The sequence below is a fragment of the Labeo rohita genome, chromosome 7 (assembly GCF_022985175.1).
Source record: "Labeo rohita strain BAU-BD-2019 chromosome 7, IGBB_LRoh.1.0, whole genome shotgun sequence".
NCBI classification, from domain to species: domain Eukaryota; kingdom Metazoa; phylum Chordata; class Actinopteri; order Cypriniformes; family Cyprinidae; genus Labeo; species Labeo rohita.
Window position 1 is genome coordinate 40418594 of NC_066875.1, and position 25576 is coordinate 40444169.

Genomic DNA, 25576 nt, shown 5'->3' on the forward strand with positions numbered 1-25576 from the left:
AAGATCTCATTAAAGTAACATTAATACTATAGACCAATTCGGAGTAGACGTCACAGTTACATCACTTGCAGCTGCACGTGCACAGTGGTTGCAGAAAAACACTGGTAACAAATAGAGGTAAACGGGTAAAATCCATGGAATAAGAAAAAAAAAAAAGTACCTTTTGATGTCAAAATTGGAATTCAAATAATTTTTATAGAATACTGTCATCAAAGATGCCATTTGAAGCTAAACACATACGTTTAAACGCACATACTATGGATGAGAACTGCTACGATTACTCTACTTTTAAAGCATAAATTTGATTTAAACAATAGGTCTGCATAATATTCACATAAGCTGTTCATAGGGGACGTATTGTATGAGCCCTACAGTTACAGCATGACATATTATTTAAAACTATTACTATTAACATTTTTACATAACATTTACTTATTTAATCTCACAATTCAGACTTTTTTCTCGCAAAAAAAGTTTATATCTCCTAATTCGGACTTTATAACTTGATTTAACTCTAAAATAGTGAGTTTGTCAATTCTGAGGGTAAAAAAAGGCAGGAGTGTGGGATATAAACTCCTATTCTGAGCCGAGGGGAAAAGAGAAAATGACGAGTTGTTTTTCCTTATTAGAATTGTGAGATATAATCTCGGAATTGGAAGAATAATGTCAGAATTTTGAATATAAAATCTAATTGACCTTTTTTTAATCTTTCATTCCATGGCTCCATAGACTGCCACTTGAAAACCGTCATTTTCTGTGACCAGATAGGCTCCGCCCACAAAAACCATCATCCCTGTTTTGGATATCTAACGTTGTTTCGTTAAATAACAGTGCTTATCGCAGGGGACAAGCTCTCGTAATATGCGGAGAACATTTTGTACCGTAACCATGTAATTCTCTAGCCGTAAAGGCTATCTCTCCTGGGTTTTCTGCAACCTTGATGTGCGCGCATCCCGAATGTTTACAAACCTATAATTGGTCTATAATGAACATAAATATTTCCCCTTTTCCCTGGATGCTGTTCAGAATGTCCCAAATGTGAAGTTTGTCAAGGAATGTTGCTCTGCTTCTTTGTACTAAATGTGTGGGCGGCCAGACTGATTTTCTCAGAGCTTTTCTTCTCAGTATCATCAAGCATATCTGAAACTTCATCAAGACGTAACTGAACTTCATTTGAAGGATAACAGATATTTTGATGAATAACTATTTGACTGTGAGCTGAATTTGTGATTTCTGTTAACCAGCCTTGTACTACAACTCCATATAAAATGTACAGAGACAGAAAATTGTTGTTACCTTTCAAGCTAATGATTAAAGTTCTCTGTATACCTGTTGGATGAGTGGTGAAAGCCATCAAGGGAGCTTGTAGACAGTCTGCAAGGTTTAGAAAATCCATCCACATAACAGGACTGATTTAACACTCGGGCTGCAGCAGGGTTCACTGTACACACACATTTGCATGAGTGATAGCTTACGGCTATAACAGCTTTAATTCAGGAAAAACAATGCAATAAAAATATGTTGCAATACATTTAAAACAGCAATAAACCTTTGGCAATATCTTTATAGTAGTGCACTGAAATCATTAACCCAAAAATATTTTTTTTTTTAAATCTTAACAGATTTTGGAGAAATTGAGCAATATATCACTTGCTCAACAGTGGATCCTCTGTAATGAATGGATGCCGTCAGAATGAGAAAGATGTTTTTAACTTGTTGCTTTTGGCTAAAATATATTTTAACAATAATATAGCTTCAGTAAGTTGTCTCCTTTGAAGCACGAGAGAAATATGCACAGATCAATACCGTTTACAAGTGAAAACAGCTTAAAACAGTTCCAAACAAGTATGTCAGTGCATGCTGATGTGTGAGGACAACATGGGATGGATTTTTTCACTGGAGGAAGCATTATTATGGATTATGGACTTTTATATTTTGCACCATAAGTGACGGATTAAAGTTAAAATACCTTCATGATGGATTTGTTTCTTACGAACATGCAGCTTTTCACTTCGCAAGATATTAATAGATGGACTGAAGTCGTGTGGATTACTTATGGATTATTGTGATGTTTTCATATGCTGTGGATGACACCTATTCACTGCAGAGGATCCACGGGTGAGCAAGTGATGCAATGCTATTTTTCCAGATCTGTTTGGATACACCTCGGATGGTCTGAGTCAATTTTCAGCAAATATTTATTTTTGTGTGAATCATTCCTTTAACAAACCTCTTACCGGCAATCAGCTGCTGTTTAAGCAGGGGTATCTGTTGGTCATGGAGACGGAGTTTACGCAAGGCATCGGCCAATGAGGACTTCAGTAGCGTTATTTCATCTTCCTGTGCTTGGAGGCGCACTTCCATTAAAGACAGCCTATCAGGAAACTCTGTGCTGCTTTCTGCAGACACATCATCTAGAAAACAACAATATAAATGTAAGGACCATGCAAAAAACATGGCTGGGACAAATGTTGCACCAAAAAAAATTGTAGCTTTTAAAGTTAAAATCAGCATATAAATGAGTGCAGAACAACATACAGCCAAACCAAAAATTAATCACACACCAGATATAATTTTTTATATTTTTTTTACTAGTGGGTGCAGAACAGTTGATATACGTAAGATAGCAAAATAAAGTAAACTGTGACATATTCTTACAGTGTACTACCAGTAAAACTAATAAAAATTTGGTACCATTTGATTTAACACTTTAACCTGACCATGTTTTGTTACATACCTTTTTATCAAAGTTATCTGACATTATCAAGATGAATTTGTTGTGACTCGAGTTTAACTCGAGTTCTTGTCATATTTTATTACCATTTTCTAAACTACAGCGAATAAACTGCGTTTAAGGTTTCTGAATACATTTTGGTTTGACTGTATACTATTTCATATAATGACTTAAATATTTCACACTTATTTCATAATATACCATTTTTTGTATAACAGTAATGAGATTCAAAAAGTGTTAATGGTTCTAAATGATGAATTTGCTTTCTCTATGCAGAATGTCATGTTGATGATCACTAAAATAAAAAAACAGGGCAACTTCTTGGTGTCCTAATTTTTGGAATGTAATAGAAGCTGGGTGAGTGTTATTAAGAGTCATTAGTGCAACTGTTGCAGACTGAATGTTCTGCCCTCTAGGCTTAAATGAACTTCTGCTGAATATATGGCATGTGTTTGTTGTGTTTAAGCAGATATAGGTCTATTCTCTTAGTTACAATAGACCACACAAAAACAAACACACAGGGACACATTAATATGCAACATTAAAAGTTCCTCAACTAACTACACATGACACATCACAAAAGCAGTAGCATATGTATCCATTATAATATACAAACAAATTTTGTCCGATGATTTCCATTATGAAATATCATGTGGTGCAACTATGAAGAAACTACAATTTTGGGACTTTTATGTTGAAATCCATTCAAAGATAGGACTTTGCAACATATACCAATTTGCCAATGACCCATGGAAGCATCAAGCAGATTTGTAACTCTCTTTTAAATGTGGAAAAATACAACCTTTTAACAGCTGGTATGCAGTGACTACATTTGGATCATGTGGTATGACCTCAAAAAACAAAACAAAACAATGAATATTAAAGTTATTTCTTTAAGTATTTATTTATATTCTAAATTTCATAGTGACTTTTTGTTTTGCTTAGGTGGCCAATTCTGTGTTTGTAAATTTTGACTGAATTTGAAATATCATGTGGTACGACATTTTTTAAGACTATGACCAATTCGTTGCAATGAAAAAAACACTAAAATCACTTATTTTTGTATTTTAATATGAATTTATGTGTACATTCTTAATGTTTGAACAATTACAACATATATTGGCCACGTTCACACAGCAGCAAAATACGGTTGTCAATACCGTATTTGAGTCCTTAATGCGGTTACGTTCACACACACTACGGTTATTTACTGGTGTGACAACCGTATTCTATAACCGAACTCACACCCGTAAATTTTCAGGATTTCGGAACACACTACTGTGTGAACGGACCAGGACTGGACAACTAGGCCTCCTGTAGTGTACTTACAGGTGTGAGTCTTGAAATGTCTTGCTCACACAGCAGCAAACAGTCGCTTTTCGAATACTATCGGTATGAACACGCAACGGGAGTCAAGCCTGAATTTCTTACCAGTAACCATAGCGATAAGACCAAAGCAGTATCAAAGATGGCGACGTCTGTAAAACTGAAAGTATTGCCACTTTCTGACAACAAGAATCTAATTGAGCCGCAAGTTCATCCATCAAATCATCATTAACCGACAGCAACTTTTGAGCCGCGCACAGGATACAAAACTGACGGGAGGGAGCGGATCCGGTGGAGAGTGATACTGGATATAAAATTAAACCACAAATTAAACCACGCAGCACAGGGTAGATGCGCGTTTGTGCAGCTCTCTCGCGCTGAATGACGTGACGGAAAACTAGTTGTTCAGTCCTGTTCAGTTCACACAGCGGGTGTGTTCCAACAATGTGGTTGTGAGTCCTGAAAATTTACGGGGGTGTGTTCTGTTCACTGATCTATAATAGAGATTATATATTTACATTATATATAGATAAGTGGTTCTGTTATAGAATACGGCTGTCACACCCGTAAATAACCGTACTGTGAGTGAACGTATCCGCATTAAGGACTCACATATTCTCGAATATTCTGTTGCTGTGTGAACGTGGCCCTAGTTGTCTGTCAGGTCATAAAATGGCGAGAGAGCCGTGGTTTCGGTAACTTACAGTGACGGAAAAATGAGCTGTGTGTCATCGGAAAGTTTTATATCCTGTCTCCACCGGAGCCGCTGCCTTCCGTCAGTTTAGCGGTTTTCACGCGGCTCAACGGCTCAAATGCTCTGCTCTCCACTCAAATTTAAAATCTGCTGTCGGTTAATGATGATTTAATGGATGAACTCGCGGCTAGATTGGATTTATGTTGTGTCAGAAACCGGTAATACTGTCAGTTTTATGGACGTCGCCATCTTTGATATTGCTTTGGTCTGTTTTGCTATGGTTATTTACAAGAAATAGGGCTTGATTCCTACTGCACGTTCATACAGACAATATTGGAAAAGCGATTGTAAGCTGCTGTGTGAACGGGACATTTCGAGACTCACACCTGTAAGTAAATGCGGTTGTCAATCTCAAAAACTGACAGTGTGAACGTGGCCATTGTTATTTTTTTGTATTTTAAAATTGGCCTGTCGAAAATCCTTATACGTCCTTATACGTCCTTATACATATCCTTATAGTCTAGAGTATATATATATATATATATATATATATGTGGGTGTGTGTTTGTATTTGCAATATATCAGCACTGGCCAATAAAAAAAACGTATTGGGGGCCACTATCTTAAGTGGATGTCAGAAAATTTGACAATGGGATAAAATGGCAATAAAATAAGATTAAGCTGTGAAAACATAAATAACTGCCAGACTTTTCAATCACACACTGGCCTCACCCCAACACACCCATTTCATTTTGCTTTGATCACCTGGAATTATTGACTAATCTATTTTAGCAGCAAGATTTTTTTTTCAAGCCCGAAGCATTTCCTCTTTAGTGATAACCCTTTATTTACCGAATTACACGGAACTGAGCTACAGCAGTAGTGAACCACAATTGGGCCTTGGACTACTGTCTCGACGACGTCAATGGTTTATTTAAAGGTGTCATGAAGTTCCTTAAAAGAATGTTGCGGCTTAAGTGCAATTTAAACCCCACTAACAGCATCTACAGCATTTTGACGAGTACCACAGATAATAATTTCAGGTTTCCCGTACGTCTGTATTTAAATAAGCACAAATTATGTTTACAGTAATGCACTTGCAACAGAAGTCAATATAAATTTAGCTCTTATTTAGATATAAATTTCGCTCTTACAAAGCAAGGTGAGACAAGATCTATTTTACTGAGGCAAGCTGCTGCAAATTGGCTCAAGTTCTTTGCAACACAACAGGAAGTGCGCATATTCTATGGTCCAGACTTCCTGAACCACTACTTGAGTCGTTTTGTGCTCTTTCAGGGAGAGACAAAATTGAAGCCTAAACTATGTTCTCTTTTCTCTCTCACACACAGAGACTCATAAACTGGGCTATTCAATGCCTCTGGACGAGAACTGTGACTCCTCTGCTTTCTTCCCACAATGGGTTCATTGAAGATGTGGGACGCTCTCTTCCAGCTAACATGTTTTTCAGTTTCACAAGACCAACCATAGGCCAAAACCACAAATACACCAAACAGATTCAAACAGGGCCAAACTGCTGCGAGTGCACAGCAGTCACAAATATGGACTAATAGTGAATCTACTAAAAGAATCTGAGATTCATAATGCACTACGAAGGCTACAAATCATTAAATAGCCTTGTTTTTATTAGATGACTTTCATTTATGACTGCAGATTGTGATGAGTCATATTTGTGGGGAAAATAAGACTACTGATTTAAAGGGACAGGTCATTATTTATTCATCTTGACATTGTTTCCAACTTGTGCATCTTTCCTCAAAACCAGTTTTCCTTTTTGGATGATCTATTCCTTTAAACTGTACTTTTCTAGAAGATTTTCTAGAAGGAGTTAACAAAGGAAGTTATACAAAACTACAAATGCTTGCCAACTACAGGGCTGCATGGATAATTTAGTTTGACATTTCAACAAATTTCACACAGATCCACACAGACAAATGAAGCAGGATATGGCAACAGATCTACAGTATATTTACATCCAAACCAACATCTGGCTGAACTCCATGTGGCCCAACAGTCTCTTAACAGATGCAAGACAGGCAGATACATGCACAAGAAAGAATCAAACAACTTTGAAGATCTTGAAGAAATGAGCAAACCACAGTCACGTTAAAACAACAAGGATAATTGTAATGCAGATCCGTCAAGATGTCATATCATTCCATGCCGATATCAAATCAGTTTTTAAACACAGAGTATTTCCTTTAACAACAATAATAAATTATAAAACATTTTAGAAGTGAGCTATAACTAGTATTTGATTTATTTGACAATTTTTTTTGTTATTAAACATCTCACACAATTTTCAAAATCCGCAAAGGATAAATAAACACAATAAAACCAGGGACTTAACTAGTACAAAGTTGATCCTCATAAAATGTATTTTACATTCAAATTCTGTTGGTCACACACACAACCATACAGTACAACATGCAGTGAAATGTTTCTACGACTGTCCAAACATGAAATAAAATTAACCTAAAAATAAACATGAATTAGAAATTAGATGAATTAAGAGCTGGGGGGGATGTGGACATGTCCAAATTTTTCTTATTTTGTTGCAACATCAAATTTTTTTCTATATAGTACTGTAGAGCCCTATGAAATCCGTTTTATTTTTTTCCAAATTCAGTTTTTTCCAGTTTAACTCCTTTTTAATGGTTAAATTAAATTGTATTAATTAAAGAGCATGTCTAATTAATTAAAATTATGAAACTTATACAATTTCACATCAGTTTAATAAAGGTTTAACAAAAAGTACATGTTTAGGGCCCTCTGAAATGTTTTTTTTTTCTCACCATATGTTTTATTGTTATCAAATTCTGTGTTTTTTAAATTATTTTAATGCATTCTTAATTTATTACAATTTATTCTTAAAACAGCCTTATAAGAGTTTTTTTTATTCTCAAAAATTCTGTTTTGTGTATTTAAAATGTTCTGGTTATCAAATGTTATCAAAAAGGCATAAAACATTAATTTTATTCAAAGCAAACTTTTCTTTGGCAAACAAAGGGGAATTTACTATTAAAATTAAAACAAGTAAGAAATGTTGTGTGATTATACCGAACTTTTATTTTGATGGGTTGCCGTGTCTACCTTTAAATTTCTGTGTGTATATGATATACTGCTAGTTTTCCTAAATGGAACGGTCAAATGCCCATGAAGTGACTTTCAGCAGATATTGTTCAGGTATTTATGTCCTCATTTAGTGAAACGACAAACGCTGAAAATCACAGCGAGCGTTACTTCAGTGTTTGTGTAGTAAACAAAACTGCTCGTCTGCTCCATTCATAAAACAGCAGAGACAGCAGAACATGCAGACTCACATTTAAATGGTATTTTTGCGGCGTAATATTTACAGATACTAGTCCATATTGCAGTTTGAAGTGTAATGACCTACTTTTGATTAATTAATTCAAACTTTGACTAATTCCGTGACATTTTGCGTTATTCAGTAAATTCCGTCAATTCTCCTCAGTATGAAAAGACGGATCTCAAAATCATTCAGTCACTCCTTGAAAGGGTTCAAATATGCAAAAGATGCTGGAAAACTAAAGAAACTGCAGGAGCTGGAGGATTTTTCTGAAGAATAGTGCTCAGTTTAACTGTTCAGAACAAACAAGGGACTCATGAACAACTATCACAAAGCCAAAAAAAAAAAAAAAAAAAAAAAAAAAGTTATAGATCATCCAGGTAACCACACACAGTATTAAGAACCAAGGGTTCCCAAACTTTTGAAGGGGGTTATGTTAATAATTTCAGCTATTTTTTTTGTCTTGTGGACTATATGTAAACATCTTTTATGTCAAATATCTTACTCAGGACAGTACTAAATAAAAAATAACATGCATTTCGTATGATCTCTCTTATTTTGTTAAAATTATTCACATTTCCACAGATTGTGCAAGGGGTTCCAAAAACTTTTGCATGCCACTGTATATATTTTATTTTATTAAAGTTACAAAAGTCATTTAGTCAAGAGCAGTGAGAGTTTTTCTCTCTTTTGTTGTTTGATTAACATGAATGACAGACAGCAGGAATATTAGACTGCTGTCACTTTAAGAGCTGCCCAGATTCAATATACTGTTGCACGTGTTATCTTTCTCAGGTGTTTGCATCTGGTGTGTGTATTTAACCTTTCAAGGCCTATAAAGCAGCACAAATAAGTTCTATCCTCCCGTGCTATATGAGCTCCATCTTCATGTCTGAACGCCTCTCTGACAGCGCTCTGAAACTCTCAGACTGTGCGTGCATATAACGAAATGAGTTCTAATTCGCTGCTGATTGCATTTCAGTGGCTTAAAATCACTTGTTTTTAAACCACAATGCTTAAAAACGTGTGCAAACAATACAGTCCAAAATCTCTACCGATTCACAAATTTTTACCAGTTAATCATGTCCACTGGTATATCACCCACCCCTAGCAGAAAATATTACATGTGTATTATAAATATTGTATATATTGCAAACGTTACATGGAAAATTAACAATGTAGAAAATATAATAAAGGATAGGAAGTACAATGAATCTAGTACAACTAGTACAATTAATCATAACAAAAGGGAACTTAAACCCTAAACTATAGCTATAAAGAGATTTTAAATGTTACTGTGCGCCTGTTTCTGCATGAATGATGTTTTTTTATTTGTTCTCAAATAATGGGCGATTGGTTCAATACAGTATTTTGTTTCTTTAAAAAAAATAAAATGTAAAGAACGTGTTAACAGTGTTTTCTGCAAAGCTCAACTTGCAGTTCTCACTACTGTAATACTGGAGGAATAATTATCATCACTTACATGTGCGGTCTGGCCTAAGATTCCAACATTAATAGCACCTATGTTCTCTCTATTGTTGATTCAATGCAACACCAAACAAAAGGTCTGAGTTGCCAAGTACACTGTTTGCCAGTACAGCAAATTGCAGTGTAACAAAATATGACCCGACTGGTTTAAATCAAAACAAAAGAACAAAGACAAGCTCTATTTTTGCATTGTAAGTTCTTCATTCTAGCTGTGTATACAGATCTAATTCAGATGCCCACCATTTACAGAACCAAAGTTATAACTCAGCATATTGTCTAAACACCTGTTTAAATGAGAATGACCAAATGGCTAATAATGAGAGACAGATGTCTCAAGAATCCAGTCTTTCCACATTAAATTAGTTCAACCACCCCTTTTGATCTGTGAAGCTCCCACACATTCTAATTGGTGTAAATCTTCATAACTACTTCTACACTCATCATTGGCTCCATGAAGAGCCTTTAACAACCATGGAACCTTTGCAGTGCACAAAATGTTCTTCAGATTATTAAAACATTCTTCACACAAAGAAAAACATGATGATGATGAAGTGATGTTTCTAAGGTGTTCAGAGTGCTTGTTAGATGTTTATGTGGTTGCTAAGGTATTCTGGGCAGTGACTTAGTGGCCAAAGTCAGAAGAGCCAATCCATTCAGTCTATTGCTGCGTTTACACTGCAAAGGTGACACAGACATGCTTCTGAAGTATTTAGGTGTCAAACTGTTTAAACAGCAGGTCATATGGGTTTTCAAAAAACATATTTTTTGCAGTTTTTAACGTAACTATGTTTAAATGTAATCAGTCTGTGAAGTTGTTAATCAAAAAAGTGCATGATAAAGATATTGTCTTCGAGTGTTCAAAAATGTATTTTTTTTGGTGCTAATATGTGATGTATACCTACTGTAGCTTTAGGTTTCCAGGATAAAAAACAATATTACTGTCTTACTAGTTCTGATAATTCACTGTGAACCCACTATTTCCTAAGAATGTGTCAATTAATGTAGACTGTTGTTGTTCGAATTACTTCGTTCAATAATAAAAATGTAGTGTAGCGCACAGACTTTATAATCACTAAGAAATTGCTGTTTACTTTGCTGCACCAGCAGTTATAGGGTTAATGCGGGGTTATACAGCCGTTCTGCGTTCAAATTAAAAGTTAAGACACGGAGCGTATTTTGTCTGTCATTCTTCAGACATTACAGTAGACATATTTTGGTTTACAAACTGTATTGTTTAGTTGGTCACGTTAGCACCCGGCTAACTTATCCACCATTATTGTTTTGTGAAGTGTTTACAGTTTAGCAGCTAAACTTTAGCTGTAGGCACGATATGCTTGCATTGTATATGGAAAGACCAATCACAACAGACTTGGCCAGCTGACCAATCAAAGCAGAGCTGGCTTGTAAAATGGAGGGTTTCACAAACAGAATGCTTTGAACGAACCATTCTGAAATCACTGTGAAACGACACTTAACAAACCATATGATCTGCTCTTTAATGCTGCTCAGAGGTGGCATAAATGCATTTACACAGCTATTATAACTATACACTTCGATGACAGGGATTGAGGTGGGTCAAAGCGGGCATAAACTAATCTGTCTTTTATGCAGCATTACATCTTTTCACAGAATTCTGAGGCACAGAGCAACCTTAAAGGGCTGTTCATGTCTTTCTTTCTTAAGTCGTAAAGAAATTGTGTTTTTTGAGGAAAACATTTCAGCATTTTTCTCCATATAATGGACTGATATGGTGCCCTAAGTTTGAACTTCCAAAATGCAGTTTAAATGCCGCTTCAAACGATCCCAAATGCGGTTGAAAACGATCCCAGCCGAGGAAGCAGCGTCTTATCTAGCGAAACGATCGGTTATTTTCATTAAAATAATACAATTTAAATACTTTTTAGTCTCAAACGATCGTCTTGTCTTGCTCTCCCTGAACTCTGTGTATTCTGGCTCAAGGGTATGTAGTAAAACTCCAACCGTATTTTCTCCCTCAACTTCAAAAACCATTTCAAAATCATTCTACATTGCTGCAAAAGTTCCGACCCAGTCTATGCAAAGTGAACATGCAAAGATCATCAAACACCCTTAACAAAAAAGGTAAAATAGCGATATAGGACGATTTTGAATCCTGAAATGTTTTCCTCAAAAAACATAATTTCTTTACGACTGAAGAAAGAAAGACATGAACATCTTGGATAACAAGGGGGTGAGTACTTTATTTGTCAATTGTTGTTCTGGAAGTGGACTTCTCTTAACTACTTCTTTGATGAAATTTGAGAGCTTTCTGACCCTGCATAGACAGCAATGCAACTGACATGTTCAAGGCCCAGAAAGGTAGTAAGGACATCAATAAAATAGTCCATGTAACATCAGTGGTTCATCCGTAATGTTATGAAGCTATGAGAACACTTTTTGTGCGCAAGGAAAACAAAAATAACAACTTTATTTAACAATTTAATCTTTTCTGTCTCAGTCTTTGCTGCGCGTTTATGAGAGCATCATGACGCATACATGTGGTGCTGCTGACGCAGAAGTCAGCGTTCTGATGTACAGCAGAATCCGGATGTGCTGCACCTTGTTTACGAGTAGAGGAATGCACATGCATGCAATTTTTTTTCTTGTGCACAAAAAGTATTCTCATAGCTTCATACCATTAAGGTTGAAGCACTGTCACAAGGACTATTTTATGATGTTCTTACTACCTTTCTGGGCCTTGAACATGTCAGTTGAGTTGCTGTCTATGCAGGGTCACAAAGCTCTCGGATTTAATCAAAAAGATCTTAATTTGTTTTGAAGGTCTTACAGGTTTGGAACTACATTGGGGTGAGTAATTAATGACAGAATTTTCATTTCCCTTTAACTCAGCTGTGTAAAGATACATACTATATATGAGATTCTGGTCCTAAAATAATGGCTTTAGTACCTCTTTCATTCTTAGTCTAGGGGATTTTTTTGTTTTCCATTTTATCATCCACCACAAGAAAAATTAGGTTTGAAAACTTAGAAAAGTAATAGCTCATAACAAGCTGTTCAGTTTGAGGAATCATATATCTCTGTAGCATAAACGGTGCAAGTTCAGCCCAATTTCATATTTGGGGTGTGGTGAAATCACTAACCCTAAGTATGAGCAATAGTAATAGTAATGCGTGCCTTAGTAAATTAAAACTAATAAATCCAGTTCGTAAACCTAAAGAGCTCAGATGTGACATAACTCTCCGCATTTCAATAGCAAAAAAAAACAAAAACAGGCCATTTATGTAAAATGCTGCACGACTATCCAACAGTAGTCCTCCAAGTACTAAATGCCTTGCTGCTATTATGGTCAAGAAGCACTCATAAAAGAAATTATAAGGGTTTGTTTATTTTTGATTGCACCTATTAAATTCAAGCCAGCATGTACACAGAAATGCTGAAAATGCCAGTGGGATGGTAATGCTGGCACTAACAAGGCCACGATTATGTGGCACAGTCTGTCTGCCATTTAAGAAAAGAGTGGGCGAGATCGGCAAGGATAGTAACATACAGTAAAAACGACTTTAATTGGTCTCCATGAATTTAGAGTACTGGCACTTTAGAAACCAGAAGCATGAGGACAATGAAAACTTGATTGTCCTCATGCATTTGGCTTCTAAACAGCAGCAGTCTAAAAGTTAAAAGTGACCAGGGTCTTAATATGTTTGGGTGAAATATCGGTCAGTTTCATTAACGCCAAGCCAGAATTTCATAAAGGTCTGTCGGTTGTGCTCTGAGCCACATCTATCAGGCAGCAATGTGAGCAGGCCAAACTGCACTCCTGTGCACATGAGGAATCAATTAGTGGTTTGTGTTCATCTGGGTTTTTTTTTTTCATCCCAAGGTTTTTTTTTTCACTTTCTCTCTGCATATGAAAGACTGCAAATGAGCCTTGTAGGTGAGGAAGAAAGTTTAAGAGATCTCTCACTCACATTGGTTTAGTTTCTAAACTAAAATGATTTAAATAAAACTACTGAAATGAAATAAAAACTTTAGAAAAGAAAACTTTAAAAGTTTTAAGTAAAAAAAAAAAAGTTTAAATTAAATTACTAAACTAATTAAAACAAATAAAAATAGCTAAAAAGCATTTAAATAAAATAATATTTGACAATAATATAAAACAAAGACTAAAAAAAAATGATAAAGTACGTAAAATTACTAAAACTAAAACTAAAAATACAATTTTATTGTTTTTGTAGTACACGTTTTACGCTCTAATTTTTTAGTTAATAAAAATATTTTTTCACTAGTAGTTTTTCCCTGTCAGTTTCTAATTAGTATAATAACCCTGGCACTTGCACAATGCAAACCCTTCATATTTATTTAATAAATGTGAGAGACAGTCTCTACATCCTGTATCTCAGCTGAGAATCTTCAGATAGCTGGAGCCTGAGACCAACGAAATGAGTCCAGCGAGACTTGCAGGGCCAGAGAAGCAGTCTGTAAAACTTTATGAACAAAGAGGACTTATTTAGCTAGAAACACTGGGAACATTGAGCACATTTAGAGTCACGCTGATACGAGAGAGAGAAAGTGACAGAGGAAAAGAACTGCAGAGCAATGCACAACATCAGATTTGTAAATTCAAGAAGAGAAACCAATCTGGATATGGCCTGTATGGTTTCTTTGAACGTCAGAGCCAATCCCTGTCCCAAATTACATTCCCTTACTCCCCTTTCGTTTCGTTAACGCAAACCATATGCAAAAATGTGTTTATCAAGCTATTAAGCCATTCTAAACAACAAAAAGTTTTTGTTTGAACAAAATAAACATCATGTAAACATCTCATATCTTTTTTCACAACCATTCACTAAAAATAGACATTACAACCTCAATTTATGGTAATGCCGAAAATGTAAAATTATGGAATTAAATTGCTTTAAGCCAGTGCATTTCCAACCTAATTAAAGATAATCTTTCCTAAGAGCTTTGAACAGAGGGGAACTTCCTGAATGGAGTATTAATATATCGCTTATGGCATATTGTAAGCTTGCTTAAAATACACTACACATTATGTGATACATTTTTAATGTGCAATTAATGTGCACATTACTGGCAGTCATACCCGAGAATGAGCCAAAAAAGACTGGTTAATTGTGGCACAAAGAAAGGCCAGGTGAAGTGCATTGCATTGTGGGATGCTGAACTGTTTTTCTGTCTGAAACATAAAAAACAAATAATTCACACTCTGAAAAACAATGCAGAACAAAGTCAGACAGCTCAGAGTAACTGCAATTTGCAAGCCCAAATAAAATAAAGATGTTAAAATAAACAAAACGCTAAAAATAAATCAAACACTGATGAGTGACTGCCTTTCATCCGTGGTATACAAAACCATATGCTCCATGCAAAACAGTTTAGCTGAATCTGTGAAGAATTTGGCATCCAATGTCAATCACTGATTTTGCAAAACAATTTCAGCAAAGCTTGGGAGAAATCTGGCCTTCCACAAAATCTAATATTAGTGTGTTTGTTTTCACTTTGAGCCATGATATAAGAAACGAAAGTATCATAAGCCCTGTGTGGCACTTCTCCACTTCAGTTCGCCCACCTCTTACTGCTCTCTTTCCTGTCAGCGTTGCGTCGCACCGCTTATGGCTACGGCGGAACTTCCTGTACGGCACTGTCCGCCCCTGCATCTTCATTCTTACTCACAAACACAAATTCTCACCTCCCACAATGAGACGAAAAGCAAGAGAAAACTTTGTACAACATCTTTCAAAGTTTATTTGAAAAAGAAAGAAATATTAACTAGCTGGGACGCTTTCTTGTGTTCTCCAAACAATTTCGTCAGTTACGTTTATTTGTATCTACAGGATAAACAAAAACAAATTAGACAGAGTCGATGCACATTTTCCATAAAAACTTTTTTTGTCCAACCAATTCAGATCTGTTACTGTTATAAAGTCAAGTGAGTTATGAAAGAAACATTGTTATGACTCTCAAAACATGGCAGAAGCACTAATTCTTCATAAAGACGAGAAAGAGCAGTAAGAAATTCATAGCGAGAAAGAATAACTCTTCTGTTTGACATCGTCCAGATTTCTCCCAAACGAGCCGACAAACTCCATTTTTTTTTTTTTTTTTTGAAATTTTAAATGAAACAGAAACTAGTGTTTTACAAGAAAAAACCTTTGTGGTTTTTCTACTTCAAAGTTTCACATTTAATTCAGTGTTACCTGAAATTTCTTTGTAAAATTTACTGGCAATTTCCGAGTGAAAATTTAGTGCATGTAGGAGTTTCAAAAGGCTATCAAGGTCGAAAAAATGTCGTTCTGACAAGTCTCATGAATTGGAAGCCTATGCGAAACTATTAACACTCATATAGCAAGGTTTCAGAAAGCATGTCAAAGTTATATGTAAAACTAACTGCTGTGTAAATCTAAACTAATTCTTTAAAAATCTGATTTAGGTTTAAAATTTAAAACCTAAAATCTGTGCACTTACAAACCACTTTCATAGTAAACACACTTTTAAAGAACATTTTTTTGACATGTGGAAAACCAAACACTTTGACACCATGTCAACTTGCCAATCATTGCAATTGCACCAATTATCTGATATCTTTGGCAATCATCTCTTCTGACGTCTCGCAGACTCTGAGGCACTTGAGACAGACAGAGAGCCCATCACAGAAAGACAAGCTGGGAGAAATTAAGCATCTGTGGTAAAAGCATGATGCCAGAGGGTTTCCTGCATGACATTTACAGCTCTCCACTGGCCCAGACAGTAAACAAAACAAAAGCACATGTGGTGTCACCGCTACAGACACCCATCCAACACTGAAAACTTATACTGCAAGCAATGTCACAAATTACAACACTTCCATTATAACCAACAAAGCTGTCTAGACACCAAACACACTATGGCAAGTGGTATAAACATTTACTCATTCAAAATAACTTATGTTTAAATACTAGAGTAGCAATCCAATGGTTACTTGTAGGGCTGTCAACGATTAATCACGATTAATTGCATACAAAATAAAAGTTTGAGTTTGCCTAATATATGTGTGTGTACTGTGTATAATTATTATGTATACATAAATACAAACACATTCATGTATATATTTAAGAAATATTTACAAGCATATGTATTTATTATAATTTTTAAATAATTTATATTAAAATCATTTTGTATATTAATAACATTTCTCATATATATATACACATTAATTTGTGTGTATTTATATATACATAATAATTGCACACAGTACACACACATATATTAGGCAAACGTAAACTTTTATTTTGTATGCGATTAATCGCGATTAATCGTTGACAGCCCTAGTTACTTGTATTTTTATTTTAACTAACAGTTTTAGTATTTATTCCAGGTTTTTTGTAGTAGCAACTGAATGTGGATTGTTAATAGAACTATTTTGAATCTTAAAAGTAAAGCGTTTAATTAAACTACAAAGTAGTAATCCTGACTTGTCAGTATATATGAAAAGAAAAGGAGCAATTGTAACTGGTAAGGATGAAACGTTAATAGCAAGTACCAGGGCAGATAACAGGGTACTAGTATCCAATATCTAAGTACTAGTAAAACTGGAATATGCAACAGCTGAAATAGTTGAAACAGAAAAATTACTAAAGAGCAGCTGAAGAGTTGCTGTCATTTATTAATTAGGTATTAATCTTTATTTTTATTTACTTATTATTTAAGATACTACTCAGAGTTAACAAATAACTGATAAAATGGCTTGCCATAGTGTGTCAGAATCCTTCAAAGGCTAATAGGGCAGCATGAGTTAACTATGAAGACCAACAGAGGAAGTGAGACTTGGATTGCTTTGATATATATATATATTTTTTAAAACAAAACTGACGCAATGAACTGCGGCCATTGTTGTGGGTCTGTCATTGAAGTCTGCATGACTTTGAAACTTAAACATGCTAACAAAATGTACAAAATAAAAGATTATTTATTAATTTGATATCTAATAGTGCACAAAGTGGCTGCATTAACAGCACCTTTTTAACAGGTTATCATAGTTTCCTACAAAATATGACTGTGTTTATAAGCTAATGTGACTTTAAAAAACAAAATTAATATGGGGAAGACGTTATTATAATCTTCCTTTGATTTTAATGTTAATTTTCTTTTTAGTGTCAGTGTTTTCTCTTAAGCCTAAGATTGGTCTCTTAGCCTGGTCAGGCCTGTTTTAGATGGGTTTTGTACATATCTCAGCTATCTAGTCTTCCCAGCTAACAACCAGCTTGCCTGAGCAGGCTAGGAGACTAGCTAAGATCGGTTTAGTTTTGTTTTAAATGCTGTTTTACCATCAACTTACTAGTTTGAATACAACAACAAGAACTATATGTTGTCAGAAAACTAAGTTACCATAATATTGTTTTGCTAGGGAAGTCTGATAGTGTCAGTAACTGTCTGTTACACCCTGAAGTTGCCACACACTTCAAAATACTCAGTTTAAATAAGTTTTAAAACTTTTTAAAGTAAGCCAAGCTACACATTTGTAAATACTGAGCGATAACAGACTGGTTTCACTGGGAAAATTACAAATTCATACTCAGAAATGACGTTGCCAAAGCGTTTAAAACTAGTTAGTTGGTTCTAATAAAACTTACGTATAAGTTAAGTTTATTGTTTATATTTATACTGTACTGACACGAGCATTGTAAGTGGCAAAGCAAAGCCAAACGTGTTTATCAACTCACCAAGACTATTCGTAGATCCATCCATGTCTGAATCAAATACTCCTTACAGATCTCTCAAATGTTGGATTATACTAGTATATCCCATTGGCAGAAACGCAGTGCATATCTCCATATATGCTGTCAACAGCATTGCCGAGAGCTGGCGGGACCCTCGCACAGCAGCACACGCGTGGAGGTGCCACTGAGGATTGCAGAAGTTGTAACTGTAAAATCACGAATCCAGGAAATGAGCAGAGAGGGTATCTAACGCATGAGGCAAGTGCAAGGTCTCACGGGCTGGATTTACTCCAGGAACCGCGTCCATGTAAAGTTGCTTGAGAGCGTGAGGTTTGTAATTTAATCCTTGTAACGGCACGAAGCGAAAGTAAAATAAGTCGCGCTACGTCGCTACGAACTCTATAGTTCCCCTCCCAGACCCCAATTGAACGTAAAGTAAAAACAGAACTTTGACAGCTACAGCTGTGGTTTTCACGCAAGACCTCTCTGCCATCTAGCGCTGATGTGGTGAATAATACACCCAGCCCGGAACCAATGTGAGCGTAACGTTCTTCGTAGCGTTTCAGGGGGGGATTGAAAGGCGACACACCAGGAAACCAGCCGGTGCGTGTTTGAAGGAGACTTGACAGCAGAATGAGATCTGAGTGGATTGACTAATCGTGAGTATTGACAAACTATTGTCTCGCGTTTCTCTGCAGTATATGATTATTTTATCTTACAACATAATTACATTTATAGAAAATGCACTAGTATATGTCACAGTAAAGTGATTATCACTGCATTACATAATAACTAATTACTCTGAAGATTTATATTGTATTAATGACTAATTACTCTCAGATAGATAGAAAGATAGATAGCGTTAGATGTAACAATAATGTGATTACATTATATCACTAATAATTACTATAACATGAATATATGGATAGATCTAACAATAAAGTTATAGCATTATTTAGTTACTAATTACTCAGATAGATAGCTAGATGATAGACAATGTAATTATTAAGCATTATATCACTAATAATTATTCTAACATCGTTATATGGATATATGGAACAATAAAGTTATTGTAGCATTATTTAGTTACTAATTACTTAGATATATAGATAGATAGATAGATAGATAGATAGATGATAGGTAATGATTATTAAGCATTATATCACTAATAATTATTCTAAAATGGTTATATGGATATATGTAACAAAGTTATTATAGCATTATTCAGTTGCTAATTACTCTTAGATAGATAGATAGATAGATAGATAGATAAATGAACAGATAATGTGATTAAGCATTATATCACTAATAATTATTCTAACATGGTTATATGGATATATGTAACAATGAAGTTATTATAGCATTATTTAGTTACTAATGACTCAGATAGATATATAGATAGATAGATACATAGATAGATTGATAATGTGATTATTATGCATTATATCATTAATAATTATTCTAACATGGTTATATGGATATATGTAACAATGAAGTTATTATAGCATTATTCAATTACTAATAACTCATAGATAGATAGATAGATGTGACAATAATGTGATTATTAAGAATTATATCACTATTAATTACTCATTACTTAATTACTAACACACACACACACACACACACACTACCAGTCAAAAGTTTTTGAACAGTACAAATTTTTATTTTTTTTTTTGTTCTTTAAAGAAGTCTCTCCTCACCAAGAATGCATTTATTTGATCCAAAGTACAGAAAAAAATAAAAATGTTAAAATATTTTTACTATTTAAAATAACTGTTTTCTATTAAAATATATTTTAAAATTTAATTTAATCCTGTGATTTCAAAGCTGAATTTTTAGCATCATTACTAAATTCTGATATTCCAATATTCTGATTTGCTGCTCAAAAAACATCAGAAGCCTTTTGTAAAATTACAAATGTCTTTGTCATCACTTTTGATCAATCTAAAGCATCCTTGTTACATAAAAATATGAATTCTTATAATTTATTTCCCAAAATTAAAATTATTGTTACAAAAGCTTTTCTGTTCAGATAAATGCGATCTTGATCTTGTTCAGATCTTTGGATCTTTCTGTTCATAATAGAATCCTGAAAAAATGTACTTAACTGTTTTAAATATTGATAATAAAAATAATGCTTATTGAACAGCAAATTAGCATATTAGAATGATTTCTGAAGGATCATGTGACACTGAAGACTGGAGTAATGATGCTAAAAATTTAGCTTTGATCACAGGAATAAATTACATTTAAAAATATATTCAAATAGAAAACAGTTGTTTTAAATAGTAAAAATATTTCAGAATTTTGCTGTCTTTGCATCAAATGAATGCAGGCTTGGTGAGCAGAAGAGACTTCTTTAAAAAAACATTAAAAGTCTTACTGTTCAAAAACTTTTGACTGGTAGGATAGATAGATAGATAGGTACAAGTAATTGCATAAATTATTACATACAGTATAACTGATATTATGTTTGATATTGATGATTTTCTTTTGTTCCTTGTTTCCTTTCTAGGCCTGTTTCAACACATTTGTAATTTATCTGTTTTGGTTTGTGATGTCGTAATCATGAATGCCCCTCGTCAGTTGTTACGGATCCAGTGCATTGGGTGCGTTGCACGTTTTTTGGGGACACCTGTACAGCGAGTGATCCTACCTGCTGGAGCACATCTACAAACCCCTGGATCACAGCACAAATATGGCCAGGTACCTGCTTACCTCTGAATAATGCTGCTTTGTAGACTTTGAGTGCCTGCATTAATTCGCTGTGTTTTTCTGTCCAATTTTTTGTTAAGCTTCTGAGGCCATTCCACTGCAGTGCGGCACGTTCCACGAGTCGTCCAAGCCAGACAGAGCTTGAAAAGACAGCTGAAGATGAGACCTTTAATAAAGACAAAAGTTTAGTCACACATGATGATTTATTTGAGCGAGCTGCTAGAGACTCAAAGACCAAGGCTGATTTTAATAGAGTAGTGGATGTTTTCAGCAAGAAGGACATTCGACGACGAGGCCATGTGGAGTTTATTTATGCTGCCCTGAAAAAGATGCCAGAATTTGGAGTAGAACGAGACATTACTGTTTACAACAAACTCCTGGATGTGTTTCCAAAAGAAGTGTTCGTGCCTCGGAACTTCATTCAGAGGATGTTCAACCATTACCCAAGACAGCAAGAGTGTGGAGTACAGCTGCTGGAGCAGATGGAGAATTATGGTGTGTGCATTTGTGTTTCTGTAAGAGAGAAAGAAAAACTGCTGATGATTCGCTAATTCTTTGCCTTCTTAATTTTTCCAGGTATCATACCGAATGTGGAGACCAAGGTATTGCTGGCTCAGATATTTGGGGAAAAGAGTCATCCCATGAGGAAGTACCAGCGTATCATGTACTGGTTTCCCAAATTTAAGCACGCAAACCCCTTCCCCGTCCCACATGTGCTCCCCAGTGACCCAGTAGAACTTGCTCGATTCAGTCTTACCCGGATTGCAGATAACCTGGATGCTAAATTAACAATCTATCAGGTGACTGTTGAATTTACAACTTAAAGCAGAATCACACAAGCAGAAACAATACTTGTTAAAAGTTTGGGGTTAACAAGATTTTTTTTTAAAGGTTTTTGAAAAAAAGTCAAGGCCCAAAGTTGCATTTATTTGATTTAAAATACAGTAAAACACAACATTTTTTTTATTTTAATATATTTTAAAATGTGATGCAGCTTACTTAGCAAGGATGCTTTAAATTGATCAAAAGTGATGATAAAGACATTTATAATGTTACAAAAGATTTCTATTTCAGATAAGTACTGTTCTACTGAACTTTCTGTTCATCAAAGAAACCTGAAAAAATCTGCTCAGCTGTTTTCAACAACAATAATAATAAAAAATATCTTTTGAGCAGCAAATCAGAATATTAGAATGATTTCTGAAGGATCATGTGGCTGGAGTAATGATGGTAAAAATTCAGCTTTGAAATCACAGGAATAAATAAAATTTTAAAATACGTTCAAATCGAAAATTATGAAGTTATTAATTATTTTAAATAGCAAAAATATTTCTAAATTGTACAGTTTTGCTGTACTTTGGATCAAATAAATGCAGGCTTGGTGAGCAGAAGAGACTTCTTTAAAAAAACATTAAAAATCTTACTGTCGGAAAACTTTTGACTCTTAGTGTATACAGTTATATATCTTGAAACAAAGGCTTTTCAGTCTGATAAATGTGCTTTATTTCACTCTTTGCAGTATCCGTCAACAGACATCACAGAGACTGGTGAAGAAGTTACACGTCCCCATATTGTAGGTATGTAGCTCTGATAATTGAACCTCAAATTTCAGGAAAATTCTGAGTTATCTGTATCTCATCTATACAACAGAAAATAAGACCTCACAACTAAAGCGTTCTTTACAAATACTATCCAACTTGTACGCTTTTTAAACTGAAATGTATATTTAACCATAGTTTGATCATTGTGCAAAGGACCAATTGTAATTTTAATTTCTATATCTTAATACAAAGTGATTGGACCTCATATTTTTATTTTTTTAAAATGCTTCTTGGCATAAAAAGGAATTTGGGATACTATTTGTTAAATTAGTAAGCACACAAAATAAAACCCACTGTAACTTTTCTGTAATCAGGTATCCAAAGTCCAAACCAGCGCTCCCTTCTGGCCAAACACAATCCCTGCAGGCCTGTGTTTGTCGAAGGACCGTTCCCACTATGGCTCAGAAAGACTTGTGTTCATTATTACCTTCTCAGGGCAGACCCTATACCGCCTGAGGAAAAGGTACAGTAATCAGGCTAATGATGGCATTTCAAAATAAAAATTAACTTAATACACACTACCAGTCTAAAGTTAACACAGAGACTCTGTGACACTGAAGAATGGAGTAACGGCTGCTGAAAATTCAGATTTATCATCACAGTTATAAATTATATTACAATAGATAACAATAATATTACAATAGATTCACAATTTCAAAAGTTTACATCCACCTTGCAGAATCTGCAAAATGTAAATTATTTTACCAAAATAAAAGGGATCATACAAAATCCCTTTTTTAGTAGTTTATGAGTCCCTTGTTTGTCCTGAACAGTTAATCTGCCCGCTGTTCTTCAGAAAAATCCTACATGTCCCACAGATTCTTTGGTTTTTCAGCATTTTTGTGTATTTTAACCCTTTCCAACAGTGACTGTATTATTTTGAGATCCTTCTTTTCACACTGAGGACAACAGAGGGACTCATATGCAACTATTACAAAAGCTTCACAAAGCTCACTGAAGCCTCAGAAGGAAAAATGTATTAAATGAATTAAAAGCTGGGGGGGGTGAATACTTTTGGAATTTGTAGATCAGGGTATATTTAACTTATTTTGTCTTCTGGGAAACATTGAAGTATGTTCTGTAGCTTCTGAAGGTCAGTACTAAATTGATAAAATATGATATTTATACAAAATAAGAAAAATGTACACTATTCAAAGGTTTACACCCTGGCTCTGAATGCATTGTGCTTCCTTGTGGATCATCAATGAGCATTTGAACCATCTGTAATTGTTTCATGTGAGTCCCTCAGTGTGAAAAGATGAATCTCAAAATCATACAGTCATTGTTGGAAAGGGGTCAAATACACAAAAATGTTGAAAAAACACAGAATTTGTGGGACCTGAAGGATTTTTCTGAAGAACAGTGGGCAGTTCAACTGTTCAGGACAAACAAGGGACTGACAACCATCATTAAACAAAAAAAAAAAAACAAACAAACAAAAAAAAATCAGCTGTGGATCATTCAGGTAACAACACAGTATTAAGAATCAAGCGTATGTAAACTTTTGAACAGGGTCATTTTCATAAATTATTTTCTTTTGTGGACTACATGTAAATGTCTTTTATGTGAAATATCTTATTCAGGTCAGTACTAAATAAAAAAATAACATTAATTTTGTATGATCCCTCTTATTTTGGTAAAATAACGTTTTGCAGATTCTGCAAGGTGTATGTAAACTTTTGACTTCAACTGTAAATACAGCCTTCGAGGGCATTAGACTTCTTTCAAAAACTTAATCTTAATTATTTCAAACTTAGTAGTGTGATACTTTAAAGAATACAACAATACCTGATAAATAAATTAAGCCTTCATTCTTAAAAAATTTGCATTCCGGATTATGTATTAGCTCTTATATTCCTGTAGGTTGAGGAAGAACTTGACCCTGAGATGATTGGACCGGAGCAGAGTCTCTTCTACCCTCAGCGAGTGGAACTTGACCTGGAAAGAGACATGGGTGATGATTTCAGTTTCGATGTGGATGATGGTGAGACTCACAATGCTTTGTCAACTTGGTTTGAATAAAATGTTTTGCATATTACCATATCATATAAAATGATGTCCATTCATTTGATCCTGCAGTGGAAGAGGGGCCAGTTTACGCCATGTGTATGGCCGGTCAGGGTGATCAGGCCACTCTGTCGCAGTGGATTTCTGGTCTACAGGAGACCTGTCCCATATTGGGCCAGATCCCCACGGTGTTCCGACTGGAATCTGGACCTAGAGAACTGCAAACCTCATCGGATGCTCAGCAAACCCCTGAGCAGGAGGTTGAAACAGACCCAATTATCGAGGAGGAACCGCTACACTCACAAAGAGTGAAACAGTGAGAGTTTGCTGTTGCAAAAGCCATGCCAATGGATGTGCGTTTAAGACGACGGACTGTGGTAGTTATACATGAATCTGATAGTTATGTCTTGTCAATTACACACTATTTTGAATTGAGATCTGTCTACATTATGCAGAGTTGCTCTATGATGTGTAAACATGCCATAAACTGATTTGGCAGTGCAATAAAACATACATTTCTCCAATATTTAGATTTTGTGGGCATTTTTTAATATAACTTGTGGATTATATAAAGTTGATAAGTAGTTCTTCAGTGTTCAGAACAATTATTGTTTCACTATTCTAAGTGAAAATAGACCTATATTTTAGCCAAACTATGTAATCAATGCAAGATCTGTGTCATAAAACAAAATGGGCCAAAGGTTTTATTAGCTAAAACAGATGTGGACTAAAGATCCATAATCATAATTAAATGTTTTACTTATCCTTTCGCTTAGACTGTAAAGACTAACAATTTGTCACAGTTTGCTAAACTATACATGACTTTGATTATTCTCATCCTTGTGATTTATTTATTTATTTTTTTAAATTGCAAACGTGGTCCATGTCTATAACCAAACATTAACAGCACACTCTCAGATAATTCAGCAGGTTAGCTAGTAATTAACTACAAGTTCAAATTATGGTTAATACAGTTGATTGTATAGT

General features: G+C 34.8%; 2 protein-coding genes across 3 annotated transcripts in view; one reads left to right on the plus strand and one right to left on the minus strand.

Annotated features, from left to right (window-relative positions):
- Positions 1-18670, minus strand: part of eml3 (EMAP like 3) — a 44535-nt gene extending 25865 nt beyond the window's left edge. For both annotated transcript variants that reach the window (XM_051113809.1, XM_051113808.1), the window contains exons 1-3: positions 18267-18670; positions 2238-2414; positions 1330-1441 (exon numbers count right to left, since the gene is read on the minus strand). In XM_051113809.1, the coding sequence (XP_050969766.1) occupies positions 1330-1441; positions 2238-2414; positions 18267-18291 (314 nt within the window). In that variant the 5' untranslated portion in view covers positions 18292-18670. The remainder of the gene's footprint in view (positions 1-1329; positions 1442-2237; positions 2415-18266) is intronic.
- A 159-nt stretch (positions 18671-18829) lies between these two features.
- Positions 18830-25559, plus strand: ecsit (ECSIT signaling integrator). The gene is made up of 8 exons (XM_051113813.1): positions 18830-18922; positions 20782-20972; positions 21062-21476; positions 21558-21781; positions 22501-22558; positions 22897-23045; positions 24446-24566; positions 24662-25559. The coding sequence occupies exons 2-8, from the start codon at positions 20835-20837 to the stop codon at positions 24907-24909; spliced, it is 1353 nt and encodes a 450-aa protein (XP_050969770.1). The 5' UTR covers positions 18830-18922; positions 20782-20834; the 3' UTR covers positions 24910-25559.
- Positions 25560-25576: the final 17 nt, after the last annotated feature.

Excerpts from the sequence above, each read along its gene's own strand:
- ecsit (XM_051113813.1), top strand. The coding sequence starts at position 20,835 with ATGAATGCCCCTCGTCAGTTGTTACGGATCCAGTGCATTGGGTGCGTT. Across the intron at positions 21,782-22,500 it reads CTAAATTAACAATCTATCAG|TATCCGTCAACAGACATCAC; the intron begins GTGACTGTTGAA and ends CACTCTTTGCAG. Across the intron at positions 23,046-24,445 it reads CTATACCGCCTGAGGAAAAG|GTTGAGGAAGAACTTGACCC; the intron begins GTACAGTAATCA and ends ATATTCCTGTAG.